Source organism: Bubalus bubalis, chromosome 16 (assembly GCF_019923935.1).
Source record: "Bubalus bubalis isolate 160015118507 breed Murrah chromosome 16, NDDB_SH_1, whole genome shotgun sequence".
Taxonomy (NCBI): domain Eukaryota; kingdom Metazoa; phylum Chordata; class Mammalia; order Artiodactyla; family Bovidae; genus Bubalus; species Bubalus bubalis.
The window spans coordinates 4,115,253-4,138,110 of NC_059172.1; the positions used below are offsets into that span (position 1 = coordinate 4,115,253).

The 22,858-nt window shown below is 38.5% G+C and overlaps 2 protein-coding genes across 2 annotated transcripts; one reads left to right on the forward strand and one right to left on the reverse strand.

The window, feature by feature from the left end:
- Positions 1-1,092: 1,092 nt before the first annotated feature.
- LOC112579595 (olfactory receptor 9G4-like) lies at positions 1,093-2,031 on the forward strand. The gene has a single exon (XM_025266301.3). The coding sequence runs from the start codon at positions 1,093-1,095 to the stop codon at positions 2,029-2,031; it is 939 nt and encodes a 312-aa protein (XP_025122086.3).
- Positions 2,032-4,645: 2,614 nt separating this feature from the next.
- On the reverse strand, positions 4,646-5,569 carry LOC112579596 (olfactory receptor 1013-like). The gene has a single exon (XM_045162836.1). It carries the CDS (start codon positions 5,567-5,569, stop codon positions 4,646-4,648), a length of 924 nt encoding a protein of 307 aa, XP_045018771.1.
- Between the last annotated feature and the right edge of the window lie 17,289 nt (positions 5,570-22,858).

The window sequence follows — 22,858 nt, forward strand, 5'->3', positions numbered from 1 at the left end:
ATATTTTTTGATTTGCTAATATATTCCATTTATATTTAAAATAAATATTCATACGTATTTCTTAATGCCATTTTGTTAATTTTTTGGTAATTCTTTTAAAATTCCTTTTTTGTTGTCTTCTCTTGTGATTTTTTGACTATCTTTAGTGTTGTGTTTGGATTCTTCTCTCTTCTCTTTTTGTGACTACCGTGACATGTAAACATAGCTATCTTTCTCTCTATCTATATATGCAAGGTGTCAACTTATCTGTATCGTCATATCTCCTATTTATCTCACAGTTTCTTCTTTATATATTCAGTTTCTTCAGTTGTAGAAAGTCTTCAGATGATGCTAATCAATAGTTGCTCTGTAAATAGTTATAATTTAGGTGTGCTCAAGGGAGGAGGTGAGCTCAGTGTTCTACTCTGTCATCTGGGCCACTTCCTGCCCACACTTACAAGCAAATATCACCAATTAAAGAGCTTTTATTTATTTATTTATTTTTTGTTGGTGTTCAGTGCTGGAAATTTCCCTGTAAGTGCTGCTTTACTATTTCCCACTTATTAATATGTTGTGTTTTATTTTCACTTTCTTAAAAATAATTTCTATATGTACTTTTCAGTTTTGCTTATAAAGTATTTAGAAGTGTTTTAAATATTCTTTCAAATATTTGGGAATTTTCCATAGATCTATTTCCTACTTCTGGTTTCTAATGTAATTATCAACACATGGGGGTCAGAAAATATACTTCCCATAGCTTGAATTATTTTAAAATTATTGAGTGTTTTTATGGCCCCAAATATGGTCTATTGGAATCAGGTTTTTCTCATTGATAGTTGCTCTGTAAAGTAATTTTGGGGTGCCTATGGGAGGAGGTGTTCTACTTTAAACAATTAGGAAGTGAAAGACCAAATTTCAAAATGAGATTCTAACTTGAATTCCAGTGGCCCCTAAGTCACAGACTGATGTTCTATCATTCTAAGCAATAAGAGATAAAAGTCCATAAGCTTCCTAGGAATTGCTGGTTTAATATACAGCTTATTTCTTTCAATAGAAAATCATTAAATCATTTAGCAGCTTTTTCTTACCTTATCAGACTTTCTCCTAGTGGACATGGATGTTGGAAATCGTACCCTTCTGAATGAATTCATCTTACTGGGCCTCTCAACAGACCCCCAGTGGAAACTGACCCTATTTGGAATATTTCTGATACTTTATTTGATCACCTTGTCAGGTAACATGTCCTTAGTTATCTTAATCCATATTGATTCTTGCCTGCACACACCTATGTATTTTTTCATTGGCAATCTGTCTTTCTTGGATTTCTGGTACACCTCTGTGTACACCCCCAAAATCCTGGCGACTTGTGTCTCAGAGGATAAGCACATGTCATTGGCTGGATGTGGAGCCCAGTTTTTCTTTTCCTGTGCTGTAACCTACACTGAGTGCTATCTCCTAGCAGCCATGGCCTATGACCGCCACATGGCGATCTGTAACCCGCTACTTTATTCAAGTTCAATGTCCCCTTCTCTCTGTACTAGGCTTGTTGCTGGCTCCTACATAGGAGGGTTCTTGAATGCCATAGCACATACTGCCAACACTTTTCGCCTGAGTTTCTGTGGCAAAAATATTATTGACCACTATTTCTGTGATGTACCACCACTGGTGAAGATGTCATGTACAGACACCAAGGTTTATGAGCAGGTCCTCCTGGGTCTTGTGGGTTTCACGGTCCTCTCGAACATTCTTGTCATCATCATTTCCTATTTCCGCATCCTTCTCACTATTCTGAGGATCCACACGGCTTCAGGAAGGCGCAAGGCCTTCTCCACCTGTGCCTCACACCTGGTCTCGGTCATGCTCTTCTATGGATCATTGCTCTTCACATATTCAAGGCCAAGTTCCACCTACTCCCTTGGGAAGGACAAAGTAGCATCTCTGTTTTACACTGTGGTCAATCCATTGCTCAACCCTCTCATCTATAGCCTGAGAAACAAAGATGTTAAAGGGGCCTTCTGGAAAGCAACACAGACTATAAGACCTCAAAGATGAAGGTGATCTTTTTGCAGGATGCTGACATTGCATTTTCCAAATTATTGTCTTATAAACATGCTTGTGCACATTGCCATATTTCAAGTAAATACAACACATTTTGCTTAAAAGATGAATCATTGATTGAACCATTTTCTGTTGCTTATTACTTTGTTGTGATTAAACTTTTAAAACTAACATTGAGTTGTTTGATGCTCTACAATATTGCATTCTGCTACTTTGCAGTACTCGATTTTCATAAAAACTCATCCTCTTTGATTTTGTGGGAGCTCTTTGAAAAAGAAAGTAGATTTGGATGGCTTTCAAATACATAGTTTGAGTTTGAATCTTGGTGAGCAAACTTCATTGATTGGGAAGTAGATTTAAAATAGTGAAAAGCTGGAAACAAAATTTGACAAATATTTGTTTTTATTAAGACATTCTTCCAAACTCCTTCATAAAACTCTAATTGTGTATATTGATTATTTCTTTGTCATCCTTGTGCCTTCAACTTCGATGAAATATTAAGCAAAGTGTTTGAATTGTTTAGATTATGAAGAAAACAGTTTTATAAATATAGAGAAACATATGTTATTAGGATTACTACCTTAAGTGTGATCTCTTCCAGATAGAATGAGTAGTCTGCCATGCCATCCATCTGATGATGAACTGCATATTTCCCATGAAGGAAAATAACAACATCACATGGGGCAAATAGAAACAAAAAGAAACAAACAAACAAAAAAAAACCACCAAAGCCCCAACAAATTAAAGCTCTGCTGTATTCTAGATTCAGTGTTTGTTCCCACCCTCACAGACAATGATGGGACTTTTAAATTACCTAGAACCTTACAGGTCAATATTTAGTACAAGGCAGGTTTAGTTGTTTTTCTTCCTGTGATTTGCTTGCAATATATAGCTATTTTTGAAAACTGATTCTGCATTTTATGTTTAACATTTTAAAAAGTTCATTGTAAGCAATAATAATCTCTATTGCTTTTGGAAGAGTACTGATCCTTTCACTGTCATCAATATTCATAACAAAGGTAATGAACAGTAACTCTCCAGATACTCTTGTTGTTCATAATCTGATGTTATATATTTGACTCTCAAAAATACTTTCATGTCTATAAAAACAGATTATAGAAACTGTAAACTATAAAAGTGAAGATAATGTTTCCAAACATACTATTCATTTGTTGTAGGTGATCCTTCAAGATATGTTTTAATTTCCACACATATGCATAAATGATAGCTAGGCAAGTGCAAAACAATGGATCTATGATTCTAATCTGGAATTATAAGCTTCTGACACAGGCGATTAAGTTAAAAACTTATCTTGTTATTACCCCCCTGCCCCATTTTTGTAATATGTATTAGGCAGTTTACATTTTACCTTTAAAAAGAGGCTAAATTCAAATCAGGCTACCATCCCCAAATGTGAATTTGCATGGCAAGGGAAAGCTAAGTACTTAGTAGTATCCACCTCTGGTTATTACCCTAAAAGTGAGCACATCCTGGTATTGGTTCTGTCTCTGTTTGACTTGTCTACCTCCTGCCAAGTCTCTTCAGCAAGTAGCTTTTGAAATACTTTGAACATAATATGTATAGATTCTATATTTATGGACTATATATGATATCATAGGCTAGTGGGAAATGTCTGAATCAGCTAGAGATTAGATGGAGAAAGATGGAAGAAAACCAGAAGAAAGCAGAGGAACTCATTTCTTACGAAAAAAGTTAAAATCATTCATTGATAAACATTGAAAGGAAGGTATTTTAGAACAACATTTAAAATTTTCAGGTCAACTTTACTTAATTTTTAATAATTTTAATAATTATTTTCTTTTTACTTTTTTACCACCTGATATGACTAATTAAAAAAATGTTCTTTACAACAACACTGCAAATTACAGAATGTTGGTTATATTTGACAAATGAGGAGTTTGCACATCAGAAGTTACACTTTTTTGTTGAAAGAATATAGCTATTGTTGTAATGGGTACATTTATAAAATACAGTTAAATAAAAGCTTTAGAACCAATAGTTGAGACCAATTCATTATTTGTACTAGCTCTGATATTTCTGATTTTTCTTTTTATCTGTGTTTATTATCTAACACCTCATTGCCTCCTCTTTCCATCAAAAAATTCTTCACAGTGCTTACTCTTTCATTACCACAGAAGCATTGTATCAGACAAGAAGAATTTGGGATGTATTCCACAAATGTCAAGAATCCATTTAATGGTTTCTTCACAATCCCTTAATGCTCATCAAGTCGGTGGAAAATGGGTCTATCCCAAGGAAATAGTAAAATTTAATCATTTGGAATTTCAGAAGTGATGTATACTCTTGCATTGCATTAAATTTTGATATCATTTTTAAAAGTTATATTAAGTTGAATTTATTAAGTTGTAGAATAGATTATAGCAGAATTATTAAACAAAACAAACTAAAGCAAAGAAAAATACTTTTTCACTGAATTTCTTTGAGTAAAGATACAGGTATGTGTGTGTGTGTGTGTGTGTGTGTGTGTGTGTGTGTGTGTTTTAATATTCCTTCTCAAGCTTCCCCTGAAGCAGTCTGTTTTCACTGAGCAATGTTTCAAGAAATTTATGTCAGTTTAGACTTCAGATTATGTGAACCTGGAGAGTTTTTTCAGAGCATCTTTAACATCTTTATTCCTCAGACTGTAGATCGTGGGGTTCAACATGGGGAACACCACGGTGTAAAATGTAGATACCATCTTGTCCCTCTCAAGGGAATAGCTGGAACTTGGACGGGAGTAGATGTAGAGAATGGAGCCACAGTACAAGGTGACAGAGATCAGGTGGGAGAAGCAGGTGGAGAAGGCTTTGAGGCGGCCCTGGGTGGAGCGAATTCGCAAGATGGCAGCGACGATGAAGGCGTAGGAAGCCAGGATGAGCACAGTGGGCGTGATGACATTGGAGGCCAGGAGGAAGTACAACACATCCTGGTACGTCTCTTTCACGTCACAAGCCAATTTCACGAGAGGGGGAACATCACAGAAAAAGTCATCAATAATGTTACCACCACAAAAATTCAACGTGAATGTGTTGCTGGTGAGTATTATTGCATTGACAAAACCCCCAGTATAGGAATATATAACCAAACAGACACAGAGTCTCCTCGACATGACCTGAGCATAGAGCAGGGGACTGGAAATGGCCGCATAGCGGTCATAAGCCATGGCAGCCAGCAGGTAGCACTCGCTGTAGGCCAGCCCCGCCGAGAAGAAGAACTGGACTGCACAGCCAGTGAAGGAGATGCTTTTGTCTTCAGAAATGCAGGTCACTAGGATCTTTGGGGTGTACACAGAGGAGTACCAGAGATCCAGAAAAGAGAGATTCCCAATGAGAAAATACATGGGTGTGTGCAGTCGAGAGTCATTACAGATCAACACTAGGAGGGTGGTATTTCCTACCAGGGTCATGGAGTACACACCAAAGAACACCACAAACAGGACCAGCTGCATCTTGGGGTCTGTTGTGAATCCCACAAGGATGAACTCAGTCACCGTATGATTGTTCTTCTCCATGGTTTAAAGAGACCTCACCTACAAATGAAGGAATTAAGAGTTTAATTACCTCAACCGATAGCAAAGAAGGACATTCTCTTATACAAATCTATGAAATATGGCCAAGACTATGGTTATTAAAGTAAGGAAGAGCTGAACAGGAGTCTTGGCATATTTGGGAAGATGAGGGAAGCTTTCTGAGCCTCAACATATTTATTTCAACAATGTGACTTGACTACTAGAAAGCCTTAATGCTGTTTGGGGCTTACTCATTTATTAGGAAAATATTTTTTGAGTGCTTGGGGCTGTCTGGGCATTAGGATACAGCAGTGAAACTAACGGCACTGACCATTATTCTGTGGAGGCTTTATTTAGAAAAGAGAGATATATAGGTGATGCAGGGATAAAGAATCCGCCTGCCAATGACGGAGCTGCCGGAGATGCAGGTTTGATCCGAGTCAGGAAGATACCCTGGAGGAGGAAATGCTAACCCACTCCAGTACTCTTGCTTGGAAAATCCCATGGACAGAGGGGCATGGCGGACTACAGTCCATGAGGTCACAAAGACTCAGACACGACTTAGTGACTGAGCAGGTACACACTATCAGATCAGACCAGATCAGATCAGTTGCTCAGTCGTGTCCGACTCTTTGTGACCCCATGAATTGCAGCACGCCAGGCCTCCCTGTCCATCACCAATTTCCAGAGTTCACTCAGACTAACGTCCATCGAGTCAGCAATGCCATCCAGCCATCTCATCCTCTGTCGTCCCCTTCTTCTCCTGCCCCCAATCCTTCCCAGCATCAGAATTTTTTCCAATGAGTCAACTCTTCGCATATGGTGGCCAAAGTACTGGAGTTTCAGCTTTAGCATCATTCCTTCCAAAGAACACTCAGGGCTGATGTCCTTTAGAATGGACTGATTGGATCTCCTTGCAGTCCAAGGGACTCTCAAGAGTCTTCTCCAACACCACAGTTCAAAAGCATCAATTCTTCAGTGCTCAGCCTTCTTCACAGTCCAACTTTCACATCCGTACATGACCACAGGAAAAACCATAGCCTTGACTAGACGAACCTTTGTTGGCAAAGTAATGTCTCTGCTTTTGAATATGCTATCTAGGTTGGTCATAACTTTCCTTCCAAGGAGTAAGCGTCTTTTAATTTCATGGCTGCAGTCACCATCTGCAGTGATTTTGGAGCCCAGAAAAATAAAGTCTGACACTGTTTCCACTGTTTCCCCATCTATTTCCCATGAAGTGGTGGGACCAGATGCCATGATCTTCGTTTTCTGAATGTTGGGCTTTAAGCCAACTTTTTCACTCTCCACTTTCACTTTCATCAAGAGGCTTTTGAGTTCCTCTTCACTTTCTGCCATAAGGGTCATGTCATCTGCATATCTGAGGTTATTGATATTTCTCTTGGCAATCTTGATTCCAGTTTGTGTTTCTTCCAGTCCAGTGTTTCTCATGATGTACTCTGCATATAAGTTAAATAAACAGGGTGACAATATACAACCTTGACAAACTCCTTTTCCTATTTGGAACCAGTCTGTTGTTCCATGTCCAGTTCTAACTGTTGCTTCCTGACCTGCATACAAATTTCTCAAGAGGCAGATCAGGTGGTCCAGTATTCCCATCTCTTTCAGAATTTTCCACAGTTTATTGTGATCCACACAGTCAAAGGCTTTGTCATAGTCAATAAAGCAGAAATAGATGTTTTCTGGAACTCTCTTGCTTTTTCTATGATCCAGCGGATGCTGACAATTTGATCTCTGGTTCCTCTGCCTTTTCTAAAACCAGCTTGAACATCAGGAAGTTCACAGTTCACATATTGCTGAAGCCTGGCTTGGAGAATTTTGAGCATTACTTTACTAGCATGTGAGATGAGTGCAATTGTGCGGTAGTTTGAGCATTCTTTGGCATTGCCTTTCTTTGGGATTGGAATGAAAACTGACCTTTTCCAGTCCTGTGGCCACTGATGAGTTTTCCAAATTTGCTGGCATATTGAGTGCAGCACTTTCACAGCATCATCTTTCAGGATTTGAAATAGTTTACCTGGAATTCCATCACCTCCACTAGCTTTGCTCGTAGTGATGCTTTCTAAGGCCCACTTGACTTCACATTCCAGGATGTCTGGCTCTAGGTCAGTGATCACACCATTGTGATTATCTGGGTCGTGAAGATCTTTTTTGTACAGTTCTTCTGTGTATTCTTGCCACCTCTTCTTAATATCTTCTGCTTCTGTTAGATCCATACCATTTCTGTCCTTTATCCAGCTCATCTTTGCATGAAATGTTCCTTTGGTATCTCTGATTTTCTTGAAGAGATCTCTAGTCTTTCCCATTCTGTTGTTTTCCTCTATTTCTTTGCATTGATCGCTGAAGAAGGCTTTCTTATCTCTTCTTGCTATTCTTTGGAACTCTGCATTCAGATGTTTATATCTTACCTTTTCTCCTTTGCTTTTTGCTTCTCTTCTTTTCACAGCTATTTGTAAGGCCTCCCCAGACAGCCATTTTACAAGGAAACAAATAAGAAATTTTTTCATTTAATGATAGATGATATTAAAAAGAACAAACTGAGTGATTTTGTTAAGAGGAACTGGGAAAGGAGCTAATTTAATTTTTGCCCTGAGAGAGAGAGGGAGAAAAAAAATTTGTTTTATATTTCCCAGCTACAAATGAACAAGTTGTTCAAAGCTCATAAGACATGGTAAAGTCCCCATGGTTTAGGAGGTAGTGACATATGAAGGGTGGTAGGTATTGCCATCCCCAGATATGCCACTTTGACAGAAGAATTATTTCATTAGCATTTAAAAAACAGCAGAAACCTAAGGGACACTCTGATATCCCCTTCTCTTACTGAAAGCAGGAGATAAAACTCACGTGAGAACTGCATTCTCAATACCTGTGTTGTGCGCTGAGTTATGTCTGAGTCTTTACGACTCCATGGGCTATAGCCCACCAGTCTCCCCTGTCTATGGAATTCTCCAGGCAATAATACTGGAGCGGTTTGCCATTTCCTACTCCAGAAGATCTTCCTGACCCAGGGATAGAACTCATGTCTCTTGCATCTCCTGCATTGGCAGGCAGATTCTTCACCACTAACACCAACTGGGAAGTCCAATATCCCAACAAAAAAGAAATATTCCTATGATCATTATTATACACAGGAGTTTGAGATCAAAAGAATTCTATAGAAAGAGACCTTATTGAAATGATGTTTCCTTTATTATCCATGTTGTAGCATATATCATTATTTTATTTTACATTTTTTTTTCACATTCCTTGTCAGTTTTTGGTAATATTGATTGCTCTTTTTTGTCTCTAATAATGAGAAATGCTACTTTCTCTTGTGAACTCTGAGCAGGCTCAGAAACTTCAATAGGAAGATGGAGAGATATTGGAAAAGAGGCCCTCTTACTAGCACATATATGTCTTAGGATGGAAATGACCTTAGTATTGGTTGGAGGAATAAGTAAAATTTTCCATCTAATTCTAATATCTCAGTTATATAACTTACCTAAAATTCTCAGCCACACCACCACCTCAACAGAATTCAAATATGAGTGTTCCAGAATCCTCTATAGTAGTTTCTGAATCCCCAGGATGATAGATTCTGCAGTCCCTTAGGTTTTCATGGTCATGGGAAATGACTAACAAGACAATTAAATAAAATTGTGTGTTGACGAATTGGGCATTATTCAGTGATGAAAAAAAAATTTTAAGACTACAATTCTCAGCTGAAATGTAATCAATCATAATTTTCATTCTCATTCTCTCCAGTTGTGTAGAAGCCAAAATAAACATGTGTGACACTTATTAAGTAAGTGTACTATATATTCATATGTGTATATTTGGATATTAAAACACATATGTTCAATGATACTGATATCTTTATTATCTGTTTTTTTAATCTTTATTTATTTTTCTTTTTTTTAAATTTTATTTTATTTTTAAACTTTACATAATTGTATTAGTTTTGCCAAATATCAAAATGAATCCAACACAATTATCTGTTGAATACCTTTCCTTTGTTCTTCCCAATCCATTCTCTATACTTTTAAGCTCATCTTCTTTCCAGGATGCTCAGCTCCATAAACGTATCCATGAGTTCCTTTGCTCTCTGTTTACTTAATGGGTTTAGCCAGTGGCTATAAATAGCAGGACAGGAAGTGGGGTCAGAGTGGTTTTCTCTTTCCTATTTCTTGCAAAGATGCCACAGCTGGCTTCATCCCTGGACCTAGACCATGGAACCTGCCAGGTGACCCATTTCCCAGCACTCCTTTCAACTCATAAGCTGTTCTTTGTCTTGCTCCTTCAGGAATAGAGGAGATAATTGCTCTCAGAAGTTACAAGTTCTAAAGTTATTAAAATTGTTTGGTATGCAATAGAAATTATAAGTGTAGTGTGGTAAATTGACATTTGTTGACAATTAAACCTGGAGTGCTCAACCAAACAGAAAAAAAAAAAAAAAAAAAAGAACCCAAGAAGCCAGAAAGCCATATCTTAGTGGGTAACTCTGAGAGACAAGATGGAAGCAATTTTCCAATATGTCACAAACTCTAGATCTTAACCAAGTATTCTGTTGTTCACACATTCATGGCAGTGTCTCATGGATCAAGGGATTCTAATGGAATGAAGTAGATGGGAAAATAACCACAGTAATATTTCATTTTTACTTGGATAAAAATCAGCACAAAATGTTCCAGTAGGCAAATACCATCTCATGTAATTCTCTGACCTAAGCTAGTTTACAGCCACTGAAACCTTAGACTTATGGAGAAGCATGGAGCCTTTGATAAAGGATCTTGACATTTAGCCAACATATATTCTATGCATATTCCTCCAAGCCTTCTTGTAGATGGCCAGAAACCACTTATGAGAATAATCCTACCCTGGGCAAAGGTAAGTACCCAGCTCTTCTGTGGGTTATTGGATTCTGACTCTGAGTTAATACTAACATTAAGTGACAGAAAAACACCCAAGGTACACTCTTGCCACTGGGTCTAATGAAATAATTTAAATATAGCTTTGATCTGCTTTCTTCTTTCATTGGGTCTGAGACTAGATATACAGGTGATCATTATTTACCCATATTCAGAAATCATACTGGGTATCAGTTCAGTTCAGTTCAGTTCAGTCGCTCAGTCGTGTCCGACTCTTTGTGACCCCATGAATCGCAGCACGCCAGGCCTCCCTGTCCAGCACCAACTTCCGGACATACAGAATAATACAGAATCCTAATTTTAGTTTCCTGTCCCTGGTCTCTGGACACAGTGTTATAATTATTGGAATTTTCAAATGGATGTCTGTGAAGTTACTCCCCCAATACATTCTCTGCTCAGACAGTAAACAGAAAAACATATTGCATCACTGGAGAGAAGTGCAAAGTTTAGTGTTTTTATAAAGACTTGAAAGATGCAATGGTGAAGATCCCAATTTATCACCGTTAACTCCTCTGTTTGTCTGAGGGGAAAAGAATTGAAGATCTTCTAAGTGGAGATCATGAATGAACAACGTTTACAGGAAGAGAAGTTGAAAAAAGGATGCAGGACTAATAACATTTGTTTTGAGAAGTAAAATTGAGGAAGTCAGTTTGGAATAAAAATAGATTTATATACCTCTTGAAACAGTACAGTTGAACAGCACCACACTAGCATTCAGTGGTTGTAGACTGAGGAATACCCAATGCATTGTGAGGACATTAAATTTGCTAGAGAGGCTGAGAGATTGTCACATTTCATTGAATCTTCAAAGTCATAGACTAATCAGAAACTGAAACTCCACTACTTTGGCCACCTGATGCTAAGAACTGACTCAATTGAAAAGACCCTGATGCTGGGAAAGATTGAAGGTGGGAGGAGAAGGGAACGACAGAGGATAAGATGGTTGGATGGCATCACTGACTCAATGGACATGAGTTTGAGTAAACTCTGGGAGTTGGTGATGGACAGGGAGGCCTGGCATGCTGCAGTCCATGGGGTGGCAGAGTCGGACATGACTGAGTGACTGAACTGAATCAGAAGATATCCTAAACCCGTTATGCTCACACATATGCACAGAACTCTAGCCACACATACATAAACTGGAGGCTTCACGAATGAGGTGGATGAAGTGACCTTCCTCCTGAGTATTAGTCAGCCTCCTTCCCCCCACACCAGACTTCATGTTCACAGGGCCCTTGTAAAAAGTGGCCATAGCAGTTGAAATGAGCTCAACATGACCATCTTTTTACTAAGGCTAATTTGGTTAATATCGTTGTGAGTTGTCAAAACGCACAGAGGGGCCTGGCAGATGGTTATGGCCATAGAGCCACAAAGAGTCGGACATGACTGAAGTGAGTTAGCATGCATGCATGAGGTGTCAACAAGGCAAAAACAAAAACAAAAACAAAAACATTTCTGGTAAACCACTGGGTAACAGGATGGTTAGATCAGACAGCTTCCTAAGAGTTGCAAAGGTAATGACTTTCCTCTCATGAGTTATCACATACTGGGGGAATTATTTGCTTATATTTCTTACTGGCTTTTTCTTGTCATGACCTATCAGTTCGACCTATCAGTTCAGTTCAGTTCAGTCGCTCAGTCGTGTCCGACTCTTTGCGACCCCATGAATTGCAGCACGCCAGGCCTCCCTGTCCATCACCAACTCCTGGAGTTCACTCAGACTCACGTCCATTGAGTCAGTGATGTCATCCAGGCATCTCATCCTCTGTCGTCCCCTTCTCCTCCTGCCCCCAATCCCTCCCAGTATCAGAGTCTTTTCCAATGAGTCAACTCTTCCCATGAGGTGGCCAAAATACTGGAGTTTCAGCTTTAGCATCATTCTTTCCAAAGAAATCCCAGGGCTGATCTCCTTCAGAATAGACTGGTTGGGTCTCCTTGCAGTCCAAGGGACTCTCAAGAGTCTTCTCCAACACCACAGTTCAAAATAATCAATTCTTCGGCGTTCAGCTTTCTTCACAGTCCAACTCTCACATCCATACATGACCACTGGAAAAACCATAGCCTTGACTAGACGGACCTTTGTTGGCAAAGTAATGTCTCTGCTTTTGAATATGCTATCTAGGTTGGTCATAACTTTTCTTCCAAGGAGTAAGCGTCTTTTAATTTCACGGCTCCTGTGGTTAGAATGCCCTTATTCAGATATCTTTGTAAGAAACACCCTCCCTTCTTACAGTGTCAATTGCTGGTACTATCACCCCTTTTCAGGTGTTCCCTGATCAAAGTACTGTAATCCACTTCCTTGACATTTTTTAATATCATTTTTATACTTTATTATTCTCCTTAGAGCTGTTCATTATCTAATATTATATACATATAATTGGGGCTTCCCTGATGGCTAAGATGGTGAAGAATCTGCCTGCAATGTTGGAGACCTAGGTTTGATCCCTTGGTCGGGAAGATCCCCTGGAGAAGGGAATAACAACCTGCTCCACTATTCTTGCCTGGGAAGTCTCTTGGACAGATGACCTGGTGGGCTATAGTCCATAGGGTCACAGCATCAGACACAACTGAGCAACAAACACACACTTATATGTTTCATTAGGTTAACTTTTTCTCTTTTCCTCCATTAGAATATATTCCTTCCTGTATGCTTTAAATGGAAAACACATATAGTTCCATGTTTATCTCATCTTAATTCATAAGCTTATTAGGTTTTATGGGTTGCTTATTTTACATGAAACACAATACAAATTTAGAACTATATTGTGGCTGGGGAAAATCTTTGAAAGCTTGGATCCATGACTACTAAAAGTGGTTTCTATTTCTTTGGGGGAAAAAAAATTGAAAATCCCTGGACTTAATATTCTCTATTTTGTTCTCTGGTTCTCAAGACAATATTAACATTTTATTATCTATAAAGTGATAGGTTAATTTTGAATGCTTTACTCTGAGTCAAGTACTGTGTTTATTGTTTCACAGCATTTTAACATTTATTTCAGCCACATCAATTACACATATGCTTAAAAATTATTCCAGAGACCTGGTACTTAACCACTGAGTCACCTCCTTTCATACCTGATACAAGGCTAAGAGTTCCTTGCAGGCTTCATGGGTCCCTGTCCTTTTGGTTATAACACCTGAACTCAACACCAGTAAGATGATACTGAGAGAATCAGATGCTGTCAGCAGGAGTACCTCATGCATGCAGTTTCAGATAAATACTTCTAAGTGGTGTGTCCAAGTCATTTTTGGCAAAGTCCTGTGTCTCTTATAGTTTCAGCCACCTTGACTGTGAGTACAGAAACATTATACTCACCTCACCCAGGTCCAGGTCACTTACCTATAACTCACAGTCACAGCCACAAAAGACCACACGATGGATCCAGATAAGTTATACTTGCTCAGGGTCTCCTGTGCATATGATTCCTGAAGTACCTCAGGACTTAAAAACTTTTTGGTTAATTGCCTTTGAGGCAATTAACCAAAAAGTCTGTCAATTTCTGTAGAGGTGAAAAAAATGGAATATTTCCTGCCATTTGAGTAAACGAAGGATGTCACAGTCACTGGCAATTGCAGCCACCAGGATGGTTAACTGTTGAGCCCTGAGGGAACTCAGGAAAGAAAAGAATACCTGCAATCCAGCAGCCATGAGACTGCAGTCACTCCCTATGGTGAACCCTGAAGAAACTTAGGATGTGAAAATATATGATACTGGCCCCAGATAGCTGAGGCACATATCAAAGGCAAGATTTCCGAGAGCCCAGACTCTTGCATCTTCCCATACATAGAAAAGTGCTTAATTCTTTAACTTGAGATATCTGGTTTTCTTTCATTTACAATGATTTTTTGATGCTCAGACTACCTGCCCTTTGTTGCAAAATCACTACATATCCTATCTCCTCCCCTTTCCTTTTGGAGGAATTTCTCAGAGCCCTCTGAAAGTTTATCTCTTGGACCGTGCTGTGCTCAGTCGCTCAGTCATGTCTGACTCTCTGAAGCCCCATGAACTGTAGACTGCCAGGCTTCTCTGTCTATGGGAATTCTCCAGGCAAGAATACTGGAGTGGGTTGCCATCCCTCCAAGACCTTCCTTTAGGGGATCTCCCCAACCCAGGAATGGAACCCAGGGCTTCCACATTGCAGGTGGATTCTTTACTGTCTGAGCCACCAGGGAAGTCCAAGAATACTGCAGTGGGTAGCCTATCCCTTCTCCAGCAGATCTTCTGGACCCAGGAATTGATTTGGGGTCTCCTGCATTACAGGTGGATTCTTTACCAGCTGAGCTACCAAGGAAACCCCTAATCTATAAGTAGCATTGGAAATAGTTTCTCAGTCTTTCCTGCTTGAAACAGTCTCTTCATCAGATTTCCAGGTCATCAAACTTGCATGGATTTTCTTCTCCTTCTGAACCTACATGATCTTAGTGTTATTGTTCCCAGGTTGGAATTTTGGAGAACCCCAGAATCAACCCTCAAATCTCTTCTCTTTTCCTCAAATCTTTTTGCTTTCACTCTTCTCTTTTCTTCTCTTCTCTCTTCACAATCACTCTCTGGTAGACCATACAGTCTAATGACTGTAAATACTCTCCATAGTCTTATTTATCTATCTACCTACCTACCTTTTAACTCCTGGCCATTTTTCTTCCCTGAAGTTCAGACTCATGGATCCAAGTGCCTACTTAACATCTCTTATAGGATGTCTATTGGGAAGTTTAGGAAAAAGTGTCTTCCTAACAATCCTTCCTAAGCCTACTTTCTCTCAATCTTCTTCACTGCAGTAAAGGCATTATCTTAATTTAGGGAAAATTATCAGACATTTTTTACTCCTTTTTGTTTTTTACACTGTAGCTAATTGGCAACATCTTCATTCCACCTTCAAAATATATCCAGAACTTAACCAACTGCTCCCAGTTTCAGTGATTCCACTGTACACGAGCCCACTCTCATTTCACATTTGTATTATTGCAGTTTCCTAATGGCCTCCCTGCCTCCTCCCTACTTCCGTCCTTACCTAATTTGAGTGTCTCAACAAGGAAGCCAGAGTGATCCTCTTAAAATACCAGATAGATTATGTTACTTTTCATCTTCAAACACTCCAACGACTTCAGAACTTTTCCAGAGTAAAGGTTCAAATCTTTGTGAAGATGTGCAAAACTTATGACGTTTCTGCTCTGGTTCTGCTGTCCTCCCTTTCACTGCTCACTCCAGCTCTGCCACCCTCTTTTCAGTTCCCACATAAACTGATTCACTCAGAGCCTTGGTACTTATTCATTCCTGTGGTTAGAATGCCTTTCCTCAAATATCTTTACAGAGAAGATATTTCCCTGTCTTTTTTCAGGTGTCCATTGCCACCAATATCACCTGTTTTCACCTGATCACCGAACTCAGTCTGCTTCCTGATATTCTTATAGCCCTTTTCTTTTGTATGATTATCACTAGGACTGCTTATTTTCTAATATTACATATATCCCATTAGTTTAACTTATTCTCTTTTCCTTTTATTATTAATAAAGTGTAATCTTTCACATTTGCTTTTGATGGAAAATGTATGTCAGTTCAATTGTTATTTTATTTTAATTTGTAAGTTTAACATGAAAGTTTTGTGGGATGTTTTTTTCTAACTGAATACAAAAATATATATACCAAAAACATTTGGTGGCTGGGCAAAATCTTTGAAATCATGGATTCATGAAAACTAGATGTGGTTTCCTATGAGAAAGTGTTGAACAATCTTGGACCACACTTTAACATTCCTATATTCCATTCCTTTATGTTATATGATTCTCATATTATTCCAGAAGTTTGTCATATATAAAAAATATTAGATAAGTATTTTGAATACTTTCAGTTCAGTTCAGTTCAGTCACTCAGTTGTGTCTCTTTGCGACCCCAGGAACCGCAACACACTAGGCCTCCCTGTCCACCACCAACTCCCGGAGTCCACCCAAACCATGTCCATCGAGTTGGTGATGCCATCCAACCATCTCATCCTCTGTTGTCCCCTTCTCCTCCTGCCCTCAATCTTTCCCAGCATCAGGTCTTTTCAAATGAGTCAGCTCTTCGCATCAGGTGGCCAAAGTATTGAAGTCTCAGCTTCAGCATCAGTCCTTCCGATGAACACCCAAGACTGATTTCCTTTAGGATAGACTGGTTGGATCTCCTTGCAGTCCAAGGGACTCTCAAGAGTCTTCTCCAACACCACAGTTCAAAAACATCTCTGACTCAAATGCTTTGCTAGGTGTTTCACATGAATTGTTCTATTTATTCCCACAACATCTATCATAGATATGTTTAAAGATTAATAGCAGTGATTTTATAGATGACCAAATCAAGGTTTTAAAAGTATGTAGTAATTTCAGAGTTAATAAATAATTGTGCTGTCTTCCTTCAGAGAGCTGGTACTTAACCTCTAAGCCACTTCCTTTAATATCTGATACTAGGTTAAGAGCTGTTTATGCATTCCATGGGTCCCTCTCTTTTTAGTTATAAGACCTTAACTCAAACACAATAGAATAATGCCGAGAGATTCAGAGGCTATCCAGGTGAGTACTTCATACCACTGGCATCAGATGAACGCTTCCAAGTAGCTTCCAAATCACCTTCTGGCAGAGTCCTGTGTCTCTTCACTGGCAGCCAATACCAATTATGAGTATAGAGATATTCCACTCACCTCACCCAGGACCAGGACAGTTGCCTGTAGCTCTCACAGTCACAGCCAACAGGGCCATAACGTGGGTCCAGATAAATTATACTTGCTCAAGGTTCCCAGTGTATTTAACCTGTTAAGTACTTCATGGGTTCATAGCTTTGAAAGTCTAAACAGCAATTAATCAAAAAGTGTGTTGACTTTATTTAGGAGAATCTAAGGTTATGTAATGACTTCTCATCTGTAATTCTGCATTTCTTACAGTTGTGGGGAGAGTTAATAGGGACAATGCATTTGAAGTGATAAGAATGGTTGGGATCCAATACGATGTATTGATTAGTCGATGTTATGTCAGTTATTAATGTCATATAATTGCTAAGTGGTAGAATTACTATTAAGCAAAAGAACAAAGGTGCTAAAATTGGTGGTGAAACATTCCTTTTCCTTTGCTCTTTTCCAACCTTTGTTCTTTTCCTCTGCTAGTCAAGCACATTCTCCTTTACCCCAGAGCCCTTTTGATGAGTTAAAATTGCCTATCATGGTGCCTCACCCCATCTTCTGGTGATTGCATTTCTCTGTCTTATGCTCCAACTATGGATTTTTGGGGGTCACTGATACCTCTGTGGATCTTCTCAATTGAAAACACCAATACAGCATATTAACGCATATGTATGGAATTTAGAAAGATGGTAATGACAACCCTGTATGCGAGACAGCAAAAGAGACATAGATGTATAGAACAGTCTTTTGGACTCTGTGGTGGGGAGGATGATTTGGGAGAATGGCATTAAAACATGTATAATGTCATATAAGAAATGAATCATCAGTCCAGGTTTGATGCAGGATACAGGAAGCTTGGGGCTGATGCACTGGGATGACCCAGAGGGATGGTATAGGGAGGGAGGTGGGAGGGGGGTTCAGAATGGGGAACACGTGTACACCCGTGGTGGATGCATGTTGATGTATCGCAAAACCAATACAATATTTAAAGTATAAAATAAATAAATTAATTAAAAAAAAAGAAAATGCTCAAATCCACAGCATTAACACATACACAAACAAGATAGTGCACACATTTTCACTGTGTTTCCCTTTAAGCTTAAACACAGTTACCTTCCCATGGGTTAAATATTTTACCTTAAAAAAATAATTCTTTTCCAACAATCTCACCCAGAGGTTATGACAACCTGAGAGGAATGATCAGCTATTGTCTAACATTCTTTTTAAATGTGCATTTTGTCCTTGTGTCCCCTGGGACAAAAACAAATTTAAAAAATTAAACTTTTTGTGATTTATTTCGAGCCTGAGCATAGATGGCTTTTTTTAGTCTTCTGTCCCCTAGGGCTCTTGGAATAGATACAAACATATTCCAGTGTAAATGATTCTCAACTGCCTTTTTGTTGTTGCATTTTTGTGTCAATTATATCATTTTATTTACCTTTCCTTCCTTTAATATAAATTGTCCTTTGTCACCACAAATAGAAGGGAAAGTCAGGTCTCCCACTTTTACTCTCAGCAGTTTCAGAGACTGCCATAGGACAATGATGAGGTATAAGAAATACTGGTTTATAGTTCCCATTGTAACAGATTATAAATGGCTACTGAGTTATACAAATTAAACAGTATTTCTATGCCAGGAGTAAATCTGCATCACACAACATACAAACATCTGTAGTGTGGCCTTATCCAGAATTCAGAATCATTGATAACAGCAGATCCCAAGGGAATTCTTCCAGGTTTTGTAGTTTGGGGGAAAGGCAAGCTAGGAGGTTAATCATAACTATGCATTGACTAAGTCAGGTCAGTCTTATTAAATAAGACTCAGAAAGGTTTTGTTTAGAGACTGTGATTCCCCAGGGATAGACATATTCAACCATAATTTTCTGTTACCTCTGTATTGAGTTTTGCTGTATCCAAATGTATATATATATAGAGATTATATCTACTATGTGCCTTTGAATATTAATATACAGATATGTATCTGTATGTATGTGGGGTGCTCAGATAGCTTCCACTTCTCCTTCTGGATGGTCTACCATCCTTTGCCATCCTGCTTTCTGCTCCAGGAGATGAACCTACATGAACTAAGTCAGTTAACTTTTCAATGAGGGGAGGAAATACAAATAAAAGACTGGGTTCAGAATACCTATTTCTGTTACCAACTCAGGTTCAAATGCTCATCACTCAAAGGCAATGATCAAGGGGCAAATGCTGGTAAAAAGGAAAGGTGCTTTTTAAATATAAATTTATTTATTTTAATTGGAGGTTAATTACTTTACAATATTGTATTGGTTTTGCCATACATCAACATGAATCCACCACAGGTATACACATGTTCCCCATCCTGAACCCCCTCCCTCCTCCCTCCCCGTACCATCCCTCTGGGTCATCCCAGTGCACCAGCCCCAAGCAACCAGCCCAGGTTTGATGCATGATACTGGAAAGGTGCTTTTTTCAGAAAAGCCAGCTACCTGGGGAGAAGGTGAACTCTTGTCTGAAGACCAATTCCCAAGATCCTGCTCAGCCATGACAATTTGTAAAGGGAAAGTGGAGAAATAATCTCGGTTAATCATTAAAGTAAGAGGTTAGATTCTTCATCATTTTTCCATTGTGTATAGACTGCTGACTTCTCCTGACCTTCCTCTGGATGCTGTTTTGCCTTTGTGGTCCACCTGTAGTTGGATGCCAACCAGCCCATGTGGCAAATTTGCTGACAAGAAGAGGGGTGGGAGTGGGTAGAAAGTCAATCATTCTTCAACTACATAACTCTTCATTCTTATTCTTTCTAATCCAGGAAAGAAATCAACAGGTTAGGCAAGCCATCGTGTGCATTCAGTAAAGCAAAAGTCAGGAGTTAGGTTACATGTTGCCTAGTGATCTCATCTTTTAACATTGGGTGTAGCCCTACGGTCAGACCATTTAACTGGATCTCTGGGATTAGTTTGCTGACATAGTTAAAAAATGTGCAGATATGCCACTTGCCAGAGAAAGGGGACACTGGTGAGCCCTGGCATGTAGTAGTGTCATGATAGTTTAAATTATCACCAGTGATGGCATAGCATGAAATGCAGTCAGAGAACAAAGCACTGAAAATTCAATTGGTTGTAGCATTCATCATGACCATGATAATATTGGTTGTAAAATTCATGGGGGCCTTTTAAATTGAAAACTATGATTATTCTACTGGGAACATGAAAGAGCATTTGGAATGTCCCAGCAGTAGGTTTGAAGGAGTTTCCCAACTGCTTTAGTCCTTGAGGAAAGTTCAGGTTGAGGCTTAAGCCAGGGCCTGATTGTAAGAACTGCAAAAAAGACCTATTAATTAAACACTAGGGGTTTTATCATAAGCTTCCCTAGTAGCTCAGACACTAAAGCGTCTGCTTACAATGAGGGAGACTCAGGTTTGATCCCTGGTTCAGGAAGATTCCCTGGAGAAGGAAATGGCAACCCACTCCAGTACTCTTGCCTGGAAAATCCCATGGACTGAGGAGCCTGGTAGGCTACAGTCCATGGGGTTGCAAAGAGTTGGACACGACTGAGCGACTTCACTTCACTTCATATGAAATGATGGACAGAATAATTGAGATCATAAAGTAATGGGATAGGGACATTGGGCAGACAAGAACAGAGGTAGAAACAAAATCCCTTGCTTTAAGAGGCAATCCCTAACTTCCCCTATCTGAAAGAATAAGCTTTTCCATGGACAAAAATCTTTCAGTGACTACACTTAGGGACTTATGAGCTCATGTAATTCTCCTCAACACTCAACCTGACCACTCCACATCACCTTTATAGCAAAAGTTAAATATCACTTGCCCAGATGATGAAATAAAAAACTTGCTCTTAGGGGAAATGCACATTAAAAAATTTATTGGTTCTCACTAATCTGTATTGGCAAGAGTGTGGAAAGCATGTAAGGAACTGGCTTATAAAAGTGGTAAACCAAGGAGAATGATCTATAAGGATTAATCAAGTCCAAGTTATCAGCACGTGTGCACCCTTATAGGATTCAAGAATTCACTGTTTCCTCAAGAAACTTAAGAATTTGTATTATAATGAAACATGTGTCATGACTGATTCTTTTGAATTGTTTAAATTCAAAATACTTAACAAAGACAAAACATTCCCAGTGCAGTGCTTGCAAAATGTGGTTAACATCAATACCATAGGCTTAATTTCTTCATTATGTCTATATTCAGTGTTTAGCTAAGACTTTTTCATATACTTGTATGTAATCTTTTTATGTTTTAGTAATATTATTTAGACCTTCCTTGGAGTTGAACTAATATAAAAATAAGTAAAAATATTCTCGGGCCAGCAGAAGTTTCTAATTGAAAAATAGAACAGTTTTCTTAAATAAAATAGGAGCAATGTGTCAAATGGTTCCTTTACTTTTTTAATAGCAGAGGGATGGTATGGGGAGGGAGGAGGGAGGAGGGTTCAGGATGGGGAACACATGTATACCTGTGGCGGATTCATTATGATATTTGGCATAACTAATACAATTTTGTAAAGTTTAAAAAAAAAAAAGAAGATTGAATTATAAAAAAAAAATTTTAATGTCAATATGATTTTTTATGTCCACCATTTTAAACAATAGTTTCTTGTGCAAAATGACATCTCATTCTAAAATTCTTTTTAAAAATGTCAGCCAGCATTAAATAATGTTATATGTTATTTTAGTATATAACATTATTCAAAAATAACTTAGTCTTCTGATAGCTTTATTTTATTTAATAAATACACTCAGTTCTCCACTACAATGTCAGCGATTAAGTCTGCATAATTAGCTTTCATTTAAGAACTGTTATCTATTTACTTTGTCTCAACTTATTTATTTGATGTGACAATTATTAATTATTATTAATAGTAATATTCATCAATGATTTTCTTTATTGTTCTTTGTAGAGCTTCTAATTTTATTGGAACTTCTTAAAAATAGTTATTTATACTTATCATTTGCTGCTGTACCAATAAAACATGTACATATCTATATTTATTTGAATTTCTATGTCATATACTTAATTAAATCATAACCTTTAAAGTCCATTACAAATGAAATAATCTATCATGTTTACTCTTCTTATACTGTCTGTACATTTTTCATTTCTTGAGAAGCCTCAAAGTCCTTGGCTTTCATTGATTCACTAAGTTGAGATTGAAATTTCTTTTTCAGTTATTATTAAAATTATTTTAATATTTAGGATATGGCAGCTCTTTAATTTGGTTTCTTTAGTCTCTGCCCCAATCATTTGTAGAAGCATCTACATTTTCTAAACATAACAGAAAATTTCAGGCCCAGGTTATTTACTTTCTCACTGTAAAGCAGTCTTGCTCTATCCTCTAAGAAATTTTTACTCCTTTAGGTAGGCAGCAGTATTAGGGACACAAATTAAGGACCAGAGTATGTACATGCAGCATAGCATGGGGTACAAAGTATATCTTGCTTTTCTTTTAGCATGGGAAGAAGGGGAGTCTGAGATGTGTCCCTACACTTTTATAAATAGTACGTTGGCCACCTGATGTGAAGAGCTGACTAATTGGGAAAGACCCTAATGCTGGGAAAGATTGAGGGCAGGAGGAGAAGGGAACGGTAAAGGATGAGAGGTTGGATGGCATCACTGACCCTGTGGACATGAGTTTGAGCAAACTCTGGGAGACAGTGAAAGAAGGGGAAACCTGGCGTGCTGCAGTCCATGCATCAGACGCAACGGCATTCCACA

What these genes read in the sequence shown, in the direction of transcription:
- LOC112579596 (XM_045162836.1), bottom strand. Translation starts at nt 5,569, where the DNA reads ATGGAGAAGAACAATCATACGGTGACTGAGTTCATCCTTGTGGGATTC.
- LOC112579595 (XM_025266301.3), top strand. Translation starts at nt 1,093, where the DNA reads ATGGATGTTGGAAATCGTACCCTTCTGAATGAATTCATCTTACTGGGC.